Source organism: Cygnus olor, chromosome 2 (genome assembly GCF_009769625.2).
Source record: "Cygnus olor isolate bCygOlo1 chromosome 2, bCygOlo1.pri.v2, whole genome shotgun sequence".
Taxonomy (NCBI): domain Eukaryota; kingdom Metazoa; phylum Chordata; class Aves; order Anseriformes; family Anatidae; genus Cygnus; species Cygnus olor.
In genome coordinates, this window is record NC_049170.1 from 137037160 (window position 1) to 137050805 (window position 13646).

General features: G+C 42.3%; 1 protein-coding gene and 1 long non-coding RNA gene across 2 annotated transcripts; one reads left to right on the forward strand and one right to left on the reverse strand.

Annotated features, from left to right (window-relative positions):
* The first annotated feature begins 1656 nt into the window (after nucleotides 1–1656).
* On the forward strand, nucleotides 1657–5368 carry LOC121064690. The gene is made up of 3 exons (XR_005816632.1): nucleotides 1657–1730; nucleotides 2853–3019; nucleotides 3438–5368. It is a non-coding gene; the product is annotated as an uncharacterized LOC121064690 (long non-coding RNA).
* Nucleotides 5369–8891: 3523 nt separating this feature from the next.
* Nucleotides 8892–13570, reverse strand: LOC121064693 (cytochrome b-c1 complex subunit 7). Its single transcript, XM_040546592.1, has 4 exons — nucleotides 13427–13570; nucleotides 12227–12298; nucleotides 10262–10428; nucleotides 8892–9129 (listed from the first exon to the last, which is right to left on the reverse strand). Exons 1-4 carry the CDS (start codon nucleotides 13443–13445, stop codon nucleotides 9052–9054), a joined length of 336 nt encoding a protein of 111 aa, XP_040402526.1. The 5' UTR covers nucleotides 13446–13570; the 3' UTR covers nucleotides 8892–9051.
* Nucleotides 13571–13646: the final 76 nt, after the last annotated feature.

Here is a 13646-nt window from a genome sequence, read left to right on the forward strand (position 1 = left end):
TAAGACATATGGGACACAGATTTTGTTTCTTGCAAATTAAAATAACATGTGGACTTGCTCTTTTGAGTGAGTTCAGAAATCTGTGCTTTATGGATATGCAAATAAATTCTGCATATGAGGCAGCATACAGGGCACATTCAGCAAGCACGACATCGCTTGGCTCCTGCACATACTACAGTTTCTGCAGTTAAACAATATTAAATGCATTGGCAACTCATTGCACCATTGAGGACCTAAAGGGCAAAGATGTGTCAAACTCCGTGCGCTGCTTTGTCTCAACCTTTCCTACACCCAAGGTTAGTGCAGGACAGTTCAGCAGCGTGTTCCCCACTCTGAGCCACTGCCAACATTTTTTTAACGGGATTAAATTTTGCCTTGTTACTGTACAAAGACACGTTTTAAGCATGCTTGGCCATTCATTTGGAGTAGGATTCTCTTTCGCCGAACTATTATCCTGGATTTGTGAATAGCGAAGTCTTTATTTCATTACTCATCATAATTCTTCTCTTTGGATTTATCCAATTAGTAGTAGAGCTAATAGAAGGAGAAGCAAAGTGGATGTTTTAGATCTACTAAAACCTTTAAAATCTTTCCCCCTCTGTTAGTATCTCTACCAGTAATTGAATAAATACTGGGAGGAGTGCGGCCTTTTGATGTATGTTTAATTAAAAAAAAAAAATACTGAATAAGCAATAAGCAGAGGAACTCTCCTGAGGTGCTGCCCTGCCTTACCGAAGCAGAAGGAGGTTTACAGACTGCAGCAATACCAACCACAGCTAAACCAAGGCACGGGCTGCTCAGTGAGAGGGCTCGGAGTCTGGGGTGGGGATGGATAGGAGATCTCTGCCGAACTGTGGCCCCAGCATTTGCTGCCGCAAGCAGTAGAGCAGCAGGGATCACCACTCCCAGCAGAGTCTTTCTTGGGCCACGATGCAGGTGGCAGTCACAGCCACGGCAGACCAAACCTGCTGAAAACATTTCTGTTTGCTGCAAATGCTGAATGAAGCTGTAACTAGAAAGCAATTGAAATTTAGAGCTACCCAGGCTGGTTTTCCTCCCACTGCTGAGAAGCCACTGGGGCTCTGCACCTTGTACCAGCAGAGACAGATCCATCCCCAGCACTGCAGTGCCACTTCATCCTCCAGGACCAGCACGGGGCCTGTGTTGAAGTCCACAGCAGAAGGGAGCAGTGCACACCTGGGTCAGGCTAAGGGGGTCGGGCAGGTGCAGCTCACGTCCCTGCACTGGAGGATACCAGCAGCATGCTGCAACTCTGCAATAGCTGCAGTCTTTACAAAAAAACAGGCAGTGGGGCAGTATCTGCACTACCACAGACACAAAGTCTTACCCAAGGCTTGTTCACCACCATAAAATGTCCTCCACCATATTTTTTTGAGCACTCAGCTGTGAACGTATCAGGAATGGGAAAAAGCAACCTTTGGTTCCTGCAATTGTTCAGTAGGGCAAGTCCCTCACTTGCTTAAACGTGGATTTATTAAGGACTTGATTCTGATCTTATTTCACAGCTACATAATTCCACCACTATGAAGTTGTCCCAAATGACTTTTAAATGCAGCACATGAACGTGGAAAAATTAGGAGGATTGCCAAGATGTGCTTGGGGAGAGCATTCTTAGATTTGGTTGTGATGTAGAAGATGGAGCACAAAGCCGGATTCTGCCCTCTGGAAGAGTGGTAGCAGCCAGGAGCGAGGATGTCACAGCTGCACTGGTAAATAGGAGAGGAAAACTAAGACAATGGCTTCTATCACAGATGGACATTTTCTTTCTAGTTTTGTTCCAAAACCCTTTCCATTTCTGCGGACCAAGCATGACCATTAGTAACTAATTGTGCTGTGTAATTAAGCAGGGTCACTCAGCTACTTCTCGTACAGGGCCCAGGACAACACTTCTAACAATGACTGCACCGCTTCCAGCCCAAAAGCCACTATTGGTAGAATTAAAAGAAATTTATGGCAAAAATTAAAACATTTATATTTTAACATCTCCAGACTTTATTAGGTGTTCTTTATACGGTCATCTGGTATGTTTAAAGAGTGAGCAATCATATAAAAGGAAATATGGTCATAACTGATTGAAGTAATAAAACCCTGAAACTAAATAACATCTCATAACTCATTACACAGCATATATTAGATTTCATTACATCAGTATATGACTTAGTAGTAAATTCTCTTGTTGGTCATAAACCTCCAAAGTGTTGTCATCCTGAAAAATGAAATTAAAAAAGAGAAGACAATGCCAGGACGCTCTGGTGGTGCTCGTACTGTTACGGCACAGCCCCACCTGCCGTTGGGGCCAACCAGCCTCGATGGGATGAGGAAGGGACGTCAGGGAACCAGGCCACCAGCACATGTCACGCCATGGAAATGCCAGCACAGGAGCTTCCTAAACCCTTCCCTTTTCCTGAGGCTCAAGCATCAGCAACCCAACAGTTGGGATGCTGAGGCCTGAAGGCTCTTCAGGACACTGGTGCCTTCTGCTGTCCTTCAGAGCGTGCCCTGTGAGACCCGTGCCCTGCTCACGGGTGGGGAGGAGAAAAGCAGGACTCGTTCCCAACACGAGCTCACCAGGTCTCCCGTGCCTGGCTCCTCCCCTCCTCCATTTAACAGTTTATAATTACAGAGCACCCGATCAGCAGCTGTGCTGCTTGCAACATCTGGGAGATCTTAAGGCAGATCCTGCTCCAAGCTGCACTGATGTAATTGTTTTGCTGGGTGAAGGATGATAACTCTCCCCACGTGTGTATATACACTCCTTCAAAATAATCCAATGGTTTTTTTGAAGATCGCTTATGTCAACACATGCTTTATTGTGTCTTATGTGTTTTAAGTGCTGGATGGGAGCAGCTGGAGGAGAAGTCCCCTTTCAAAGCACACCTCCTCTCGTTCTCCTTGAAACAGTTTGTTGAATCACTGCGAAGCATCGAGGCTTTAATGGCTGCTTTGGAGGTGTCTGGCCACACAGCAGATCCACGGGGTTAGATATATGTATTAAAAGGTACGTATAAGAATTAAATAAATTCCCCAGTGCTCTAGGGGTGGAGATGGCTACTCCCCTCCTTTCCACAGGAAAGCTCACAACCAGGTAAGGAGGAGGCTGTGCAAGGCTTGGCACACTGTATCCTATATCTTGCACCAAAAATCTACCCTGGGGACCAGCTGCAAACCTACAAGCTGTCCCACATAAGATGCTGCTCCCAGGAGAAGCTGTCCTCCAGGGGTGGGCAGGAGACGAGCCACATAGCGATGCTCCTCAGGGCAAGCCAGGTGGACCTGGGCTACCACACAGAAACTTTACACTACAGATATGAAACATGTCACAATTGTATTACCAGTCCTATAACGGGTGTAGCAGTGTCTCCTTAAAGCAGCTGTAGTTCTGGAAGGAAATATAGTTTTTATTCTGTATTTTGCAGGGGGAGGAGAAGGCATCCCAGCCCCGACGCAGACTCAGGTCCTGATTCTGCCCTGCTGCAGTGCAAGGATTTCTAGCAGTGCCTCAATAAAGCTCAGAAATGCTGATCTCACCTCTCCTCTGGTAACTCGGCGTTTGCAATGCACAGAGCAGAGCTGAGCCAAGCCTCACCTGGCAGCAGCATACATTTTGCTTTTTATCAGAGCCACCTCCACACTCCTGTGACAGTCTCGTTAGCTCTAATAGCCAGGCTGGGCTCCGAGCATCAGCGCAGCCCTGCTTGTACACCGATGGAAAATTAAAGGAGCTTTTCTCCATCTTCTTCGGTATGAGAACGCAGCTGAGGATCTTTCAGCATTTGGAGAACTTTTGGTCAATTGAAGCAAACCAAACATACCTAGATGCTTTTACGACTGTTTCAGAGCAGTGTCTTTTTGAAGCTAATACTCCACCAGGGAGCACAGCTCGCAGACAAAAGCCGTCTGAAGCGCCTTGAAGAGATCTGAGCCTTGGGTTCTGCACTTTGCTGCTTATAAACAATCATTTCAATCTGCCGGGCCGCGGCGGGAGTATGAGGCTTCATAAAAGGGCTTAGGTGTTGTAATACTGAGCACAGCAGCGTTCTGCTGGGTGTCTCGCTCTCCAGCCTCCCCGTGCAGTCCAGAAGATTTAGACACAAAGAACCAGATCCGTGCAGGCCAGCAGGGAACCACTTTAGGAAACGCTGAAGAGAGCACAGCCCAGCTGTGCTGAGTGAGGTGCCTCTTTCTGATCAGGTTTCAAGCCCCAGCTCCCTTCCCAGAGTAGGGACTGAAGCAGCACACACTCATAAAACAGCAACAGCAATTAGAGCACTTGCTTAGGCTTTGGAAGGGAAAGATCCAGGTCTCCTCTTTCACTGCAGAGATGTGAACTCCCCGCTCCCAGACCCGCGCTACGACTATTGGGGTATCCTCCTGAAGCCCTTCTGGCTTTCATGGAAAGAAACAGATGAGGTTGAGCCAGGGGAGGTGGACACTTCAGTCATCCCTGAGCACTCTGGCAGCAGGACAGAGAGCTTGAGCACCTTTCTGGCCCGGTTTGATGGGTAATACTCCAATAATCTTTAGAGAAGACTGAAGCCTCAGTGAGTGCCACGAACTGGGGGTTCCCAGAGTTAAGCCACACAGGTGTCACCCTCTCTGGTGGCCTGCAAAGCACCAGCTTTTCGTGAAGAAAAGGAATCGAGCTCATGGCCTGCCAGCATAAACTAATGTTAAATCACTAGTGAATTGAAAGTATTGAGGTGGTCTTCTCCAGGCTTGCTATGAGAAGACCCACGTTGCCAGGAAAGCAGAAGCCAAGGCGATTTCTGGCACCCCAGCTTATCAGAGCAGCCTGCCACCTAGTCCAGCACCACCAGCACTGAGGTCCTGGGCAAGCCAAGATCTGTTCAACACTGAAGCATTTACATAACTTTACTTGAGGAAACTTGCACCTCTGCACAGCCTGCAGAGGAGTTTGGGGAAACCGAGCTCTGGGATCAGACCCAGTTCTCGAACGGTACTTAGATACTAACCCAAACAGTTTACAGCAGAGATAGTCGCCTAAATATTTTCCAAAATCTCAGTCCTTTGGGCCTTAGACTGGCTGGAAAAGAGGCTAAGAAGTGAAGTCACTCAAGGCACTTAAGGCAGCTGCATACCAGGAGGGACACCGAGTTCCAGCTCTGGTCTCACCCCAGAGCAGCGGTGGTGCAGGTTGCATCTCCCTGCCCTGCACTGCAAAGTTTGCCCTTACCACGGCCGAAATTTCAGTCCACAAAAGCTGATGACACAACAACACTGCGGTGAAACCCTTTGGATAATCTTTGACTTTTGCTACCTAGAGGGAAAATGCTTCAAGTAGGAATGTGTTTAGCATAATAATGCTAAAACAGTTCCATTGCAATGACAAGCATGATGTTTCATCAAAATTCTTAGGAGATTTGTATCTGCTGCAGCTCTCCTTTGGATGGGAGTTGGATGTAAAACAAGCATATGTTTCTCGTTACGGAGCTGCAGAAAAATCCATTGTTTCTTGGTTGACTGATGTGAAATTTAAAGAAATCAGTCTGCCATAACAAACACGATCTTCAGCAATCAAAACCTATTCTTATATTTCACTATGTCTTTAATCGAAGAACTTGAAGTGAAAGTTCAATTAAAAATTACGAAAATTAATTCAAGCTAAAACTGTCAAACTGCAGGATTAATATTATTAACTCGGACTTTCTTAATTTGACACAAATAATTCTGATGTGCCTAAAATGCTGTGAACTCAGGCTAGAAAAAGATCCCAGTAATTTAAGAAATCTATATAGAATTCATATAAAATATATGAAGATCAAGGTTTTAAAATCAAGTTTGGAAACTCAAGATGCACACTGCTGCCTTGTGCATTATGATATGACCTTAAGTTACAGGTTCATTTTTTTTTTCCAGTAGGAATCCCTTTCTCATTTAAGAGTACTTTTCAATCTTCTGTACACAGCACAACCTTGCGTACTGCACTCTGCACAGGTCACAGAAGTATCAGCTCCCATATTTTTACACTTACCATCCTAGGAATGAGGAAGGAGGTCTTTTTCAACTCAAATTCCTCACGAGATTTGCTCTCAGTACCACCTCCTGTAGTATCAGTGGTGTGCCCAAACAAATACCAATGCTTTTGTCTAGAAGTTTTTCAGAACAGAGATATTGAAATGAGCTAAGGCAAATGGAAGTCAGAGATCAGTGAACAGTCAAAGCGCCTTGCACAGTGCTACAGAAAAACCTAATGAAAGAAAAACAAGTTCTCCAAGACAGAATGCTGTTTTCTTCTTCATCAGACTACCTTTCCATCCCTGTCAATCTATCCCCCTTTAGCGCTATCAATCTTTTCCTTAAAAATCAGACAATTTTTCAGATTGTAAACCCATAGCTGCAAAACCCTACGCTCTTCACAGAACAGCACACAGCCTACACCAGAAATGGGGCAGGACCCCACGGCTGCACAGGTAGGATGGAAGTGTTACAAGGAGATTATAGATATATGCAATTCCCCCCCCCCCTTTTTTTTTTTTTTTGCAAGACCATTCATCCCCATCCTAGACATTTTTAAGGAAAAATTAAGAACTCAAAAATGGCAATCACACTGACCCTGCATTCTGTCACTAGCAGGATTCAGGTATTTCGTACAAACTCTTATGTTTCAGCTAGCTACCGATTCACACTAGTAACTCAGAACACAGAAAAGAACACTACAGGGTGAAATATGAAATGTCTTGCAAGTTACTCAGCTGCTAGCTGGTAGCACAAGCATCCAAATCCTACATTATGTATTCTAGATAAGAGCTTACAATCTCTAACATGGAAGTGCTACAACTCCTGGTTCCAGGGCAGAGGTCCCCCTTGCACACTGACCTGCCTCCTCCCTGTTTCACATTATGTTTAGATTCTCTTAAATGTCTCAAAGAATACTCACCCATCTCTGCCAGAAAACCAAATACATTTTCCTTTCCAATATCACACTGAGAAATAAGCCAACAGTCTTCAATGACCTCTTGAAAAATACTTAAACGGAAAACTACTGTACAGTATGGGAACTTCACACTGATTAATCTACATCAGAAGCATCTGAAAACATGCCTAAATGGAAGCTGTCAATCTGAGCTAGTCAACAAGTAAGCTTTTGACACCGCTTCCTTTTATCTTCTCCCCTAAAACTTCAATAAAGATCGCTTGGAAAGACTTTTATTAACCTCCACCACTTCCCTCTGACTCTTGAAACATGATATATGAGCGTAAAGAGGTCAATGATTTCAGAAGTGTGATGCCAATTGGCACATGGATGCTTGGCATCCTCCTCAGAGGTCAGACTATTTTCAAGTGCTCGTGGCCAGCAAACCCCTTTTGTCTACCCCAACTTATTTTTGAAAACCTTTGAACCTTAATCCAAACCAATGGTCAAATAAAAAGATACGATCTTTCTACAAAACTGTAGCTTTCATAGAACTTTGACCAATTATGCCTCTCAAATGCTCCTTCCATTAGATAATTAAGTTCTCTAATATTATTTAATAGCTAATGAAGTAGTTCTAATTCCACTGGAAAAAAAAAAAGTATTCTAATAATTCCATACAACAGAATTGTGGAACTTTCAGGTCTTACCTGTCCCTTGAAGAAAATTAGGAAGTTCTCAAAAACCCATCAGCAAATGATGTATATACTTCAATACGATTTTGCTATAGGAGGTGAAGGAAACCTCACATTCTTAATGTAACTTCCACACAAATTTTTAAGGAATATTGGTAATGCAGATATTTTTGTAGCATTTTGTTTTACCATACCAGGTTGTGAAGCATTGAAATAAATATTTCACCTAGTAATTGCTCTACCCACTTTACAGTTGTAAGCAACTGAAGCAAGCAGATAAGACTACTCTGAGTCACGACTAAGATATGGATTAGAAGTAGGAATGGAAGCTATTTGGTTATATATTAATCCAAAGATACAGGCATGATTTGCTCTATATTTACGTACTTTTTTTTTTTTTTAACTGCTCTCTAGCTTTTGGTCCACAGATTACTGCATGTCGCAGACAAGCATGCATAATAAAAGAGATATCATGTTACTACTGCACAAGATTGTGCACTTCATATAGAGGGATATAATAGGCCTCAAATTCTGCAATTTGTGTGCAACACCAAAGACTGTCTCAGAATTAACACTACCATTATACCATGGAAGACTAAACTCAAGGTCTTCAGCCAGCAAGGGCTGGCGCTTTCTGGACACAGCTGAACTGCTTCTGTGTTTAAGCAGAGCCCAAATTCTGTGCAACTCTAATATTAAGTCTGTTAGCATGATGGTTTAAAGTAATTGGTGCCACTCACTGTAAATAACATGCTCTAGGCCAAGAAAAAAATACATGGGATGTTAATTATACCATAGAAAGCACATCAGCTTTTTAAAAGGATAAAATCAAGATGAAATGAGACAGTCATTAAGGTTTATATGAAAATAATCTTGTAAGTATTGACAACACACATGGTATAAAGAGCTAGTAAAATATTTCCTGATTTTATGATTAAGGAACCATTTACATTTGTCATTACTGAAATATATATGTGCCTAGATACACAGAGCATCCCATGCTGCTGTCTCATGACACCACTGTCACATCAAACACTGGTCCAGTATTCTCATCTCCAGGGAGAAGTGGTGACAAAGGAAACAGCACCCCCATTTTAAGTTAACAGAGGAACTAGCAGCAGCAGCTTTGGGCAATTCTTACCCTACCCTCTAACTGCAGGAAACAGCTGTACTCTGAAAAGAGTAAGAAGCTGGAATGAAGACTGCATACCATTAAGCTAATATGTAATGTATATGCTCATAGGAAAGATTTGAACATTAACCTGTTAACATTTACAAAGAAGTCTTCCAAGGAGATTTTATACTTTGACACGTTTATTTTAGTTGGATGAACAGAACCCATGAACAAGCTGAAACAAGTGTTCCTTCAGCCTCACATTTGCCTCCCTGAAGACTTTAATAACCAAATGTTTAGAGATATCAGAAATATGTGGATATTAACACGAAGTAGTAGTTCAATAGCTATTTTTTGTTCCATGCTTCTCTTTCAAGTCGTTCACGGATTACTTCTTTAAGGTACGGTTCAAGATAATGCTTATCCTGAAAAAGAAGAGAATATTTAAGATTAGTTAACTTAAACTCAAAAGGGAGGTCCAGAAACAATTCAAACCATCCTACAGATTACTTCTCTCTCATTCCTCCTCAGATTTAACTACAAACCAATGTACAGAGGGGGAAGAGAAAAAAAGAACTACGTTACTCATTCTGAAAAGGTAAACTTGGTACCTACCATGTCTGCAATGACAAACTCTAATGCAACCACTGCTAATTCTTAATGCTTCCCCAACATTAACAAGTAAAATGATGCCTTCAGCTATAACTTCATAATTTTTTTTGACAAATATCCAAGTGCGCAAGATCCACCTTAATTAGATCAAGTCCAAGTAAAATTTTCGTCACGCCGGAGAAGCTTATTTTGAACTTAGCTTCTAAACAGCACTGCAGACAAATTGAAACAGAACACCTTGTCTGTGCATAACTGCAAACCAAACTGCTGCTCAAGCAACTTATGCAGTCAATACCAAAGTATGACCAATAACACCACAAGAAACAACCTCCACTTCTATACAGAAATTAATGTTCTTATATTATTTTCCAGTCCAAAGTTTAGTGAAAAAGTTCCTGCCAGGTGATTTGGAGAAAGCTGAAACGAGCAGTAATGTAAAGTCTGAATTATTCCACTACAAAGAAACACGTTAATTAAAAATAAAAAGGAAGGTGTAGCTTGATTTGGTTTTCAAATTACAGTAAGACATTTATTTTAATACAAGGCTTTCCTTTAAATTATTGACATTTTCATGAATAAAAGCTTTGGCTCAAGATTTTCTACAAAACCAAGAAATTCATTCAAAAGAATTTCCAAGCCAGTTAGAGCATACTTCCTTACCTGACAGCTTAGAATATTTCATCTGAATATAGAAGTGCTATAGTTTTGAGCTGTAGTTTAAGCCTTTGTCATCTTGAGCAAAAGATAAAATTTCCAATGTTAAAATACAGATTTTTAAACAGCATTCAAAAGCTGTGTTTTTCATAGGTATCCTAAGAGATGCACACTCATACTCGTTATAAATAACATGGAAGCATGCATCTCTTCACAGAGATTGAAAATCCCAATGACACTACAACGATCAGTCTTAAAGACCTCCACCTTGAGGCAACTCTGTACACATACCTCTTCGTATTTCACCCACTGGTCTTTCGGAAGGATCTGATGTTTCAGGCTTAAGTCAAGTGCTCGCTTTATGCGAAACATTCTTTCATTGTAAAGATCCTCTGGAAGTCTCTTCAGTGCTTCTTTTACATCATCATCTTCATAAAACGTATCATCTCGCATTAATCCTGTACCAACGATATTTTACGTTATCGCTGAGTAGATGTTCCTAAGTAAGATTTAGGACCAACACAGGTGTTTTTGCATAACATAGACATGACACTTAAAATGCAAAACTGTGAGGGAAAAAAAAACAAAAAAAAAACCAACCCAGACAAAGAGAACCCCTAACTGCTCACAGAGAACAAATTGTGAACGCTGACATTCACATACTCAATTTAATTGCTCTTTCTCCTTTTCTTAAGAAGGCACATGGAAAATCAATATTTGATTTAATGTGTTTCATAAGATTATACAGAATATATGCAGAACAGTAACTATTCAGGATCTGATGGGTAGACTTATGCTCACTTTATTTCATATCCTTGATTTCAGATGACTGTCTAGGTAAAAGCTTTAAAAGCTGATTCTATCACAGTCAGTCAACTGCAGATGTGACTACTTCAGTACATAAGAATTATTTTCTAAACTCCAGTGTGCATAATGCCTTGATCTCCATCAGCTACAACAAGCAATGGAAACATGAACCTACTGAATTTTTTTTGTGCCTGAGTTTCCACTTCTTCCCTCCATCAGAACTTAGTTCAGGGAGGCGTAACTAGCCTTCTGACAGCATAAGAAGATCCCCACGCTGTTTTTGGAGTGAAGAATTTCTGAAATTTAACCAATCCCGCTTTAAATTTCAGCATTAGCAACAAAGAACAAAATGTTACTTCTGTAACATTTCAAAATTGATACAGATCACAAATGCAAACCTATTGCCTTGAGGTTAAAGGTCTTGCTCTCATGTGACTGAGTTGGCAGGAGTCTCCCAGTAAAAAAGAGATTTCCTTCGAGCCATATATTCTTGAAAATATAAGGCGTGGTTTTGTAGTTTCTGTTTAAAGGCACAAGATGCATGGCTACTAGTTTAACCCATAGATTTCAGTCACATTCACAGAAAATGGAACAAATGTATTAATGCCATCAAGAATTTCAGTGGATAGATAGCACTCCACCTCTAGAAGTGAGTGATCAAAGAATAAACTTTAGTCTTTCAATTTTCTTTTTTCTTTCTAGCTTTCCTGGGGCAGGCATGTTAACTTCTTTAAATGATGCCCTGAAGTTGCAGCCAGTACTAGTAACAGTCTCTGAATACTCAAATTATCTTGTCATTCAAGAACAGCTCTGCAATCTATATTGTTGAAACAAACTTGGTAATAACAAGGGACAAATTAATGATAATACCATCAAGGCAATTCCCTTCACATAAAGAAACACTATTTTTACAGCTACTTTCCCATTATACAGGCCAGAGAGACATCAGCTCAAGTTACAGTGATACAAAGTGCAAAAATAGCTAAATCCTTTTATACAGGTTGGATACTTTGCAAAAGTAACCCAGACAGACCAACTGCTATTAGCAGCAATCTCCCAGTTTGGAATGCAGCCCTTGGGAAGGTAACAAGATTAGCAGGTACTAACCTACGCAATTAACTCGGTGGGAAATTTTTTTTTTTAAAAAATCAAGCTTTCAGGACTGCTTTCTGGAAGTTTTTTCAACAGCTCCAGCTTAACCTTAGATGTTACAAGTTATTTCACTGAAGAACAACCACAGAAACAACAGAAAAGAAGTCACTGACTCATTACTAGGCAGCGGTCACGATGACCAAAGCTGTTGATAACTTTCTTCTCGAAAGAAAAGTAGTAGCTATCGTTGATAAAAAGACATGCATCAAATTGCTCACACATACACCAGTTATGAACCATAACTAGATGGAGAACTGTTAATCATGCAAAGTTTTTAAGGCTTAACGAAACACTCACCGAGCTTGTTGAATCCAGCTGCATTGTAATACCACTTGCGGATTCTGTCAATCAGACGGCCGCCTCCTGAAACTGAAAGTGACTGTCATCAGTCGGGGAACACGATGAAATGCAACCTTACACACCGCTACGACAGTATGCAAGTATCTGTTGACCGCTTTCATGTACAGTAACGCAACACCACGTCAGGTTTGAACTTGAGCATGTATGACCAGGCCTCTCTGCTTTCCAGTACTCTTACATGGATACTGAACATACAGAACGAGTGCTTGTTCCATACAATATTCTGACCTCTGTTTCACTCAATTTAAAAATTAGAGTACTTTAAGACTTGGAACACTGCTAACAAGTCATTCCCAAACACATCAGCAACAGCTTTAAGCTCCATAACTCTTACTTGAGCTAAAACTATAGTGTTTACCACCCTGTTTTTCAAAGCATTTACCTAAGTTTCACAGCTCTCATTACGGGTTAATGTGATTTCAAGACCAGCATATTATGTTGTTAACCTTCTGCTCCCCTCTCCAATTACCTAAATACTATTCCAGACCTGCTTTTTCAAACAGCTGCCAAAGTCAACGGGAAGGTCAACGCTGAAACCTCAGAAGAATCGTTGGCTTTAAGAAGAATTAAAGCACGCAAAATGCAGGATACTGATCTTTTCCTAGCTGTGATTTTGGATATCAAAGGTGGGTTGGTTGGTTGTTTTTTAAGTGTAGTCAAGTACCGTGCAGTTCCAAATTAAATTTGACAAGGGTCTGGAAACCTAAAAACAGCATAGTTCAGGCAATGCAGTGAACACAAGGTTATGTCTCATGACTTTAGATTGGTTGCCTTATGAAGCCACTCCAGAAAGCCAGTGCTAAGTGTGATACCAGCACGCTGTCAGCATATCGCTTGATCAGACTTCGACCTTCACATTTTAGGAGCTGAGAAGAAATCACACTAAATGAACCAAGCCCGAAGCCACTACTTATTACAGAACGGTTTGGGTCGGAAGGGACCTTAAAGCCCACCCAGTTCCAGCCCCCTGCCATGGGCAGGGACACCTCCCACCAGACCAGGTTGCCCAAAGCCCCATCCAGCCTGGCCTTGAGCACCTCCAGGGATGGGGCACCCACAGCTTCCCTGGGCAGCCTGTGCCAGGGCCTCACCACCGACCCCCGCAGCCCCCCCGAGCCGCCCCCCCCCCCCGCTCACCGCTCGCCCTGGCCGCCATGTTGACCTCGGCGCGGCGCGCTGCCTGCTGGGGAGCGCAAGGGGCGCATGCGCGGCGGGGCGGGTTCGATCCGGGCACGGCCGTGAGGGGAGGAGCGGGAGCGGGGCCGGGGACAGCGCTTTGCCGGTTGTCCCTGAAGAAAGGTCCCGCTGCGCTTCTAAAGACAAAGACAAAAATAAAATGAAGAAAAAAAGTTGAATT

Coding starts and splice junctions, on each gene's coding strand:
- LOC121064693 (XM_040546592.1), bottom strand. Junction 10,429..12,226: donor AGCTGGATTCAACAAGCTCG/GTGAGTGTTTCG, acceptor TCGTTGGTACAG/GATTAATGCGAGATGATACG. Junction 9,130..10,261: donor AGTGGGTGAAATACGAAGAG/GTATGTGTACAG, acceptor CTTCTTTTTCAG/GATAAGCATTATCTTGAACC.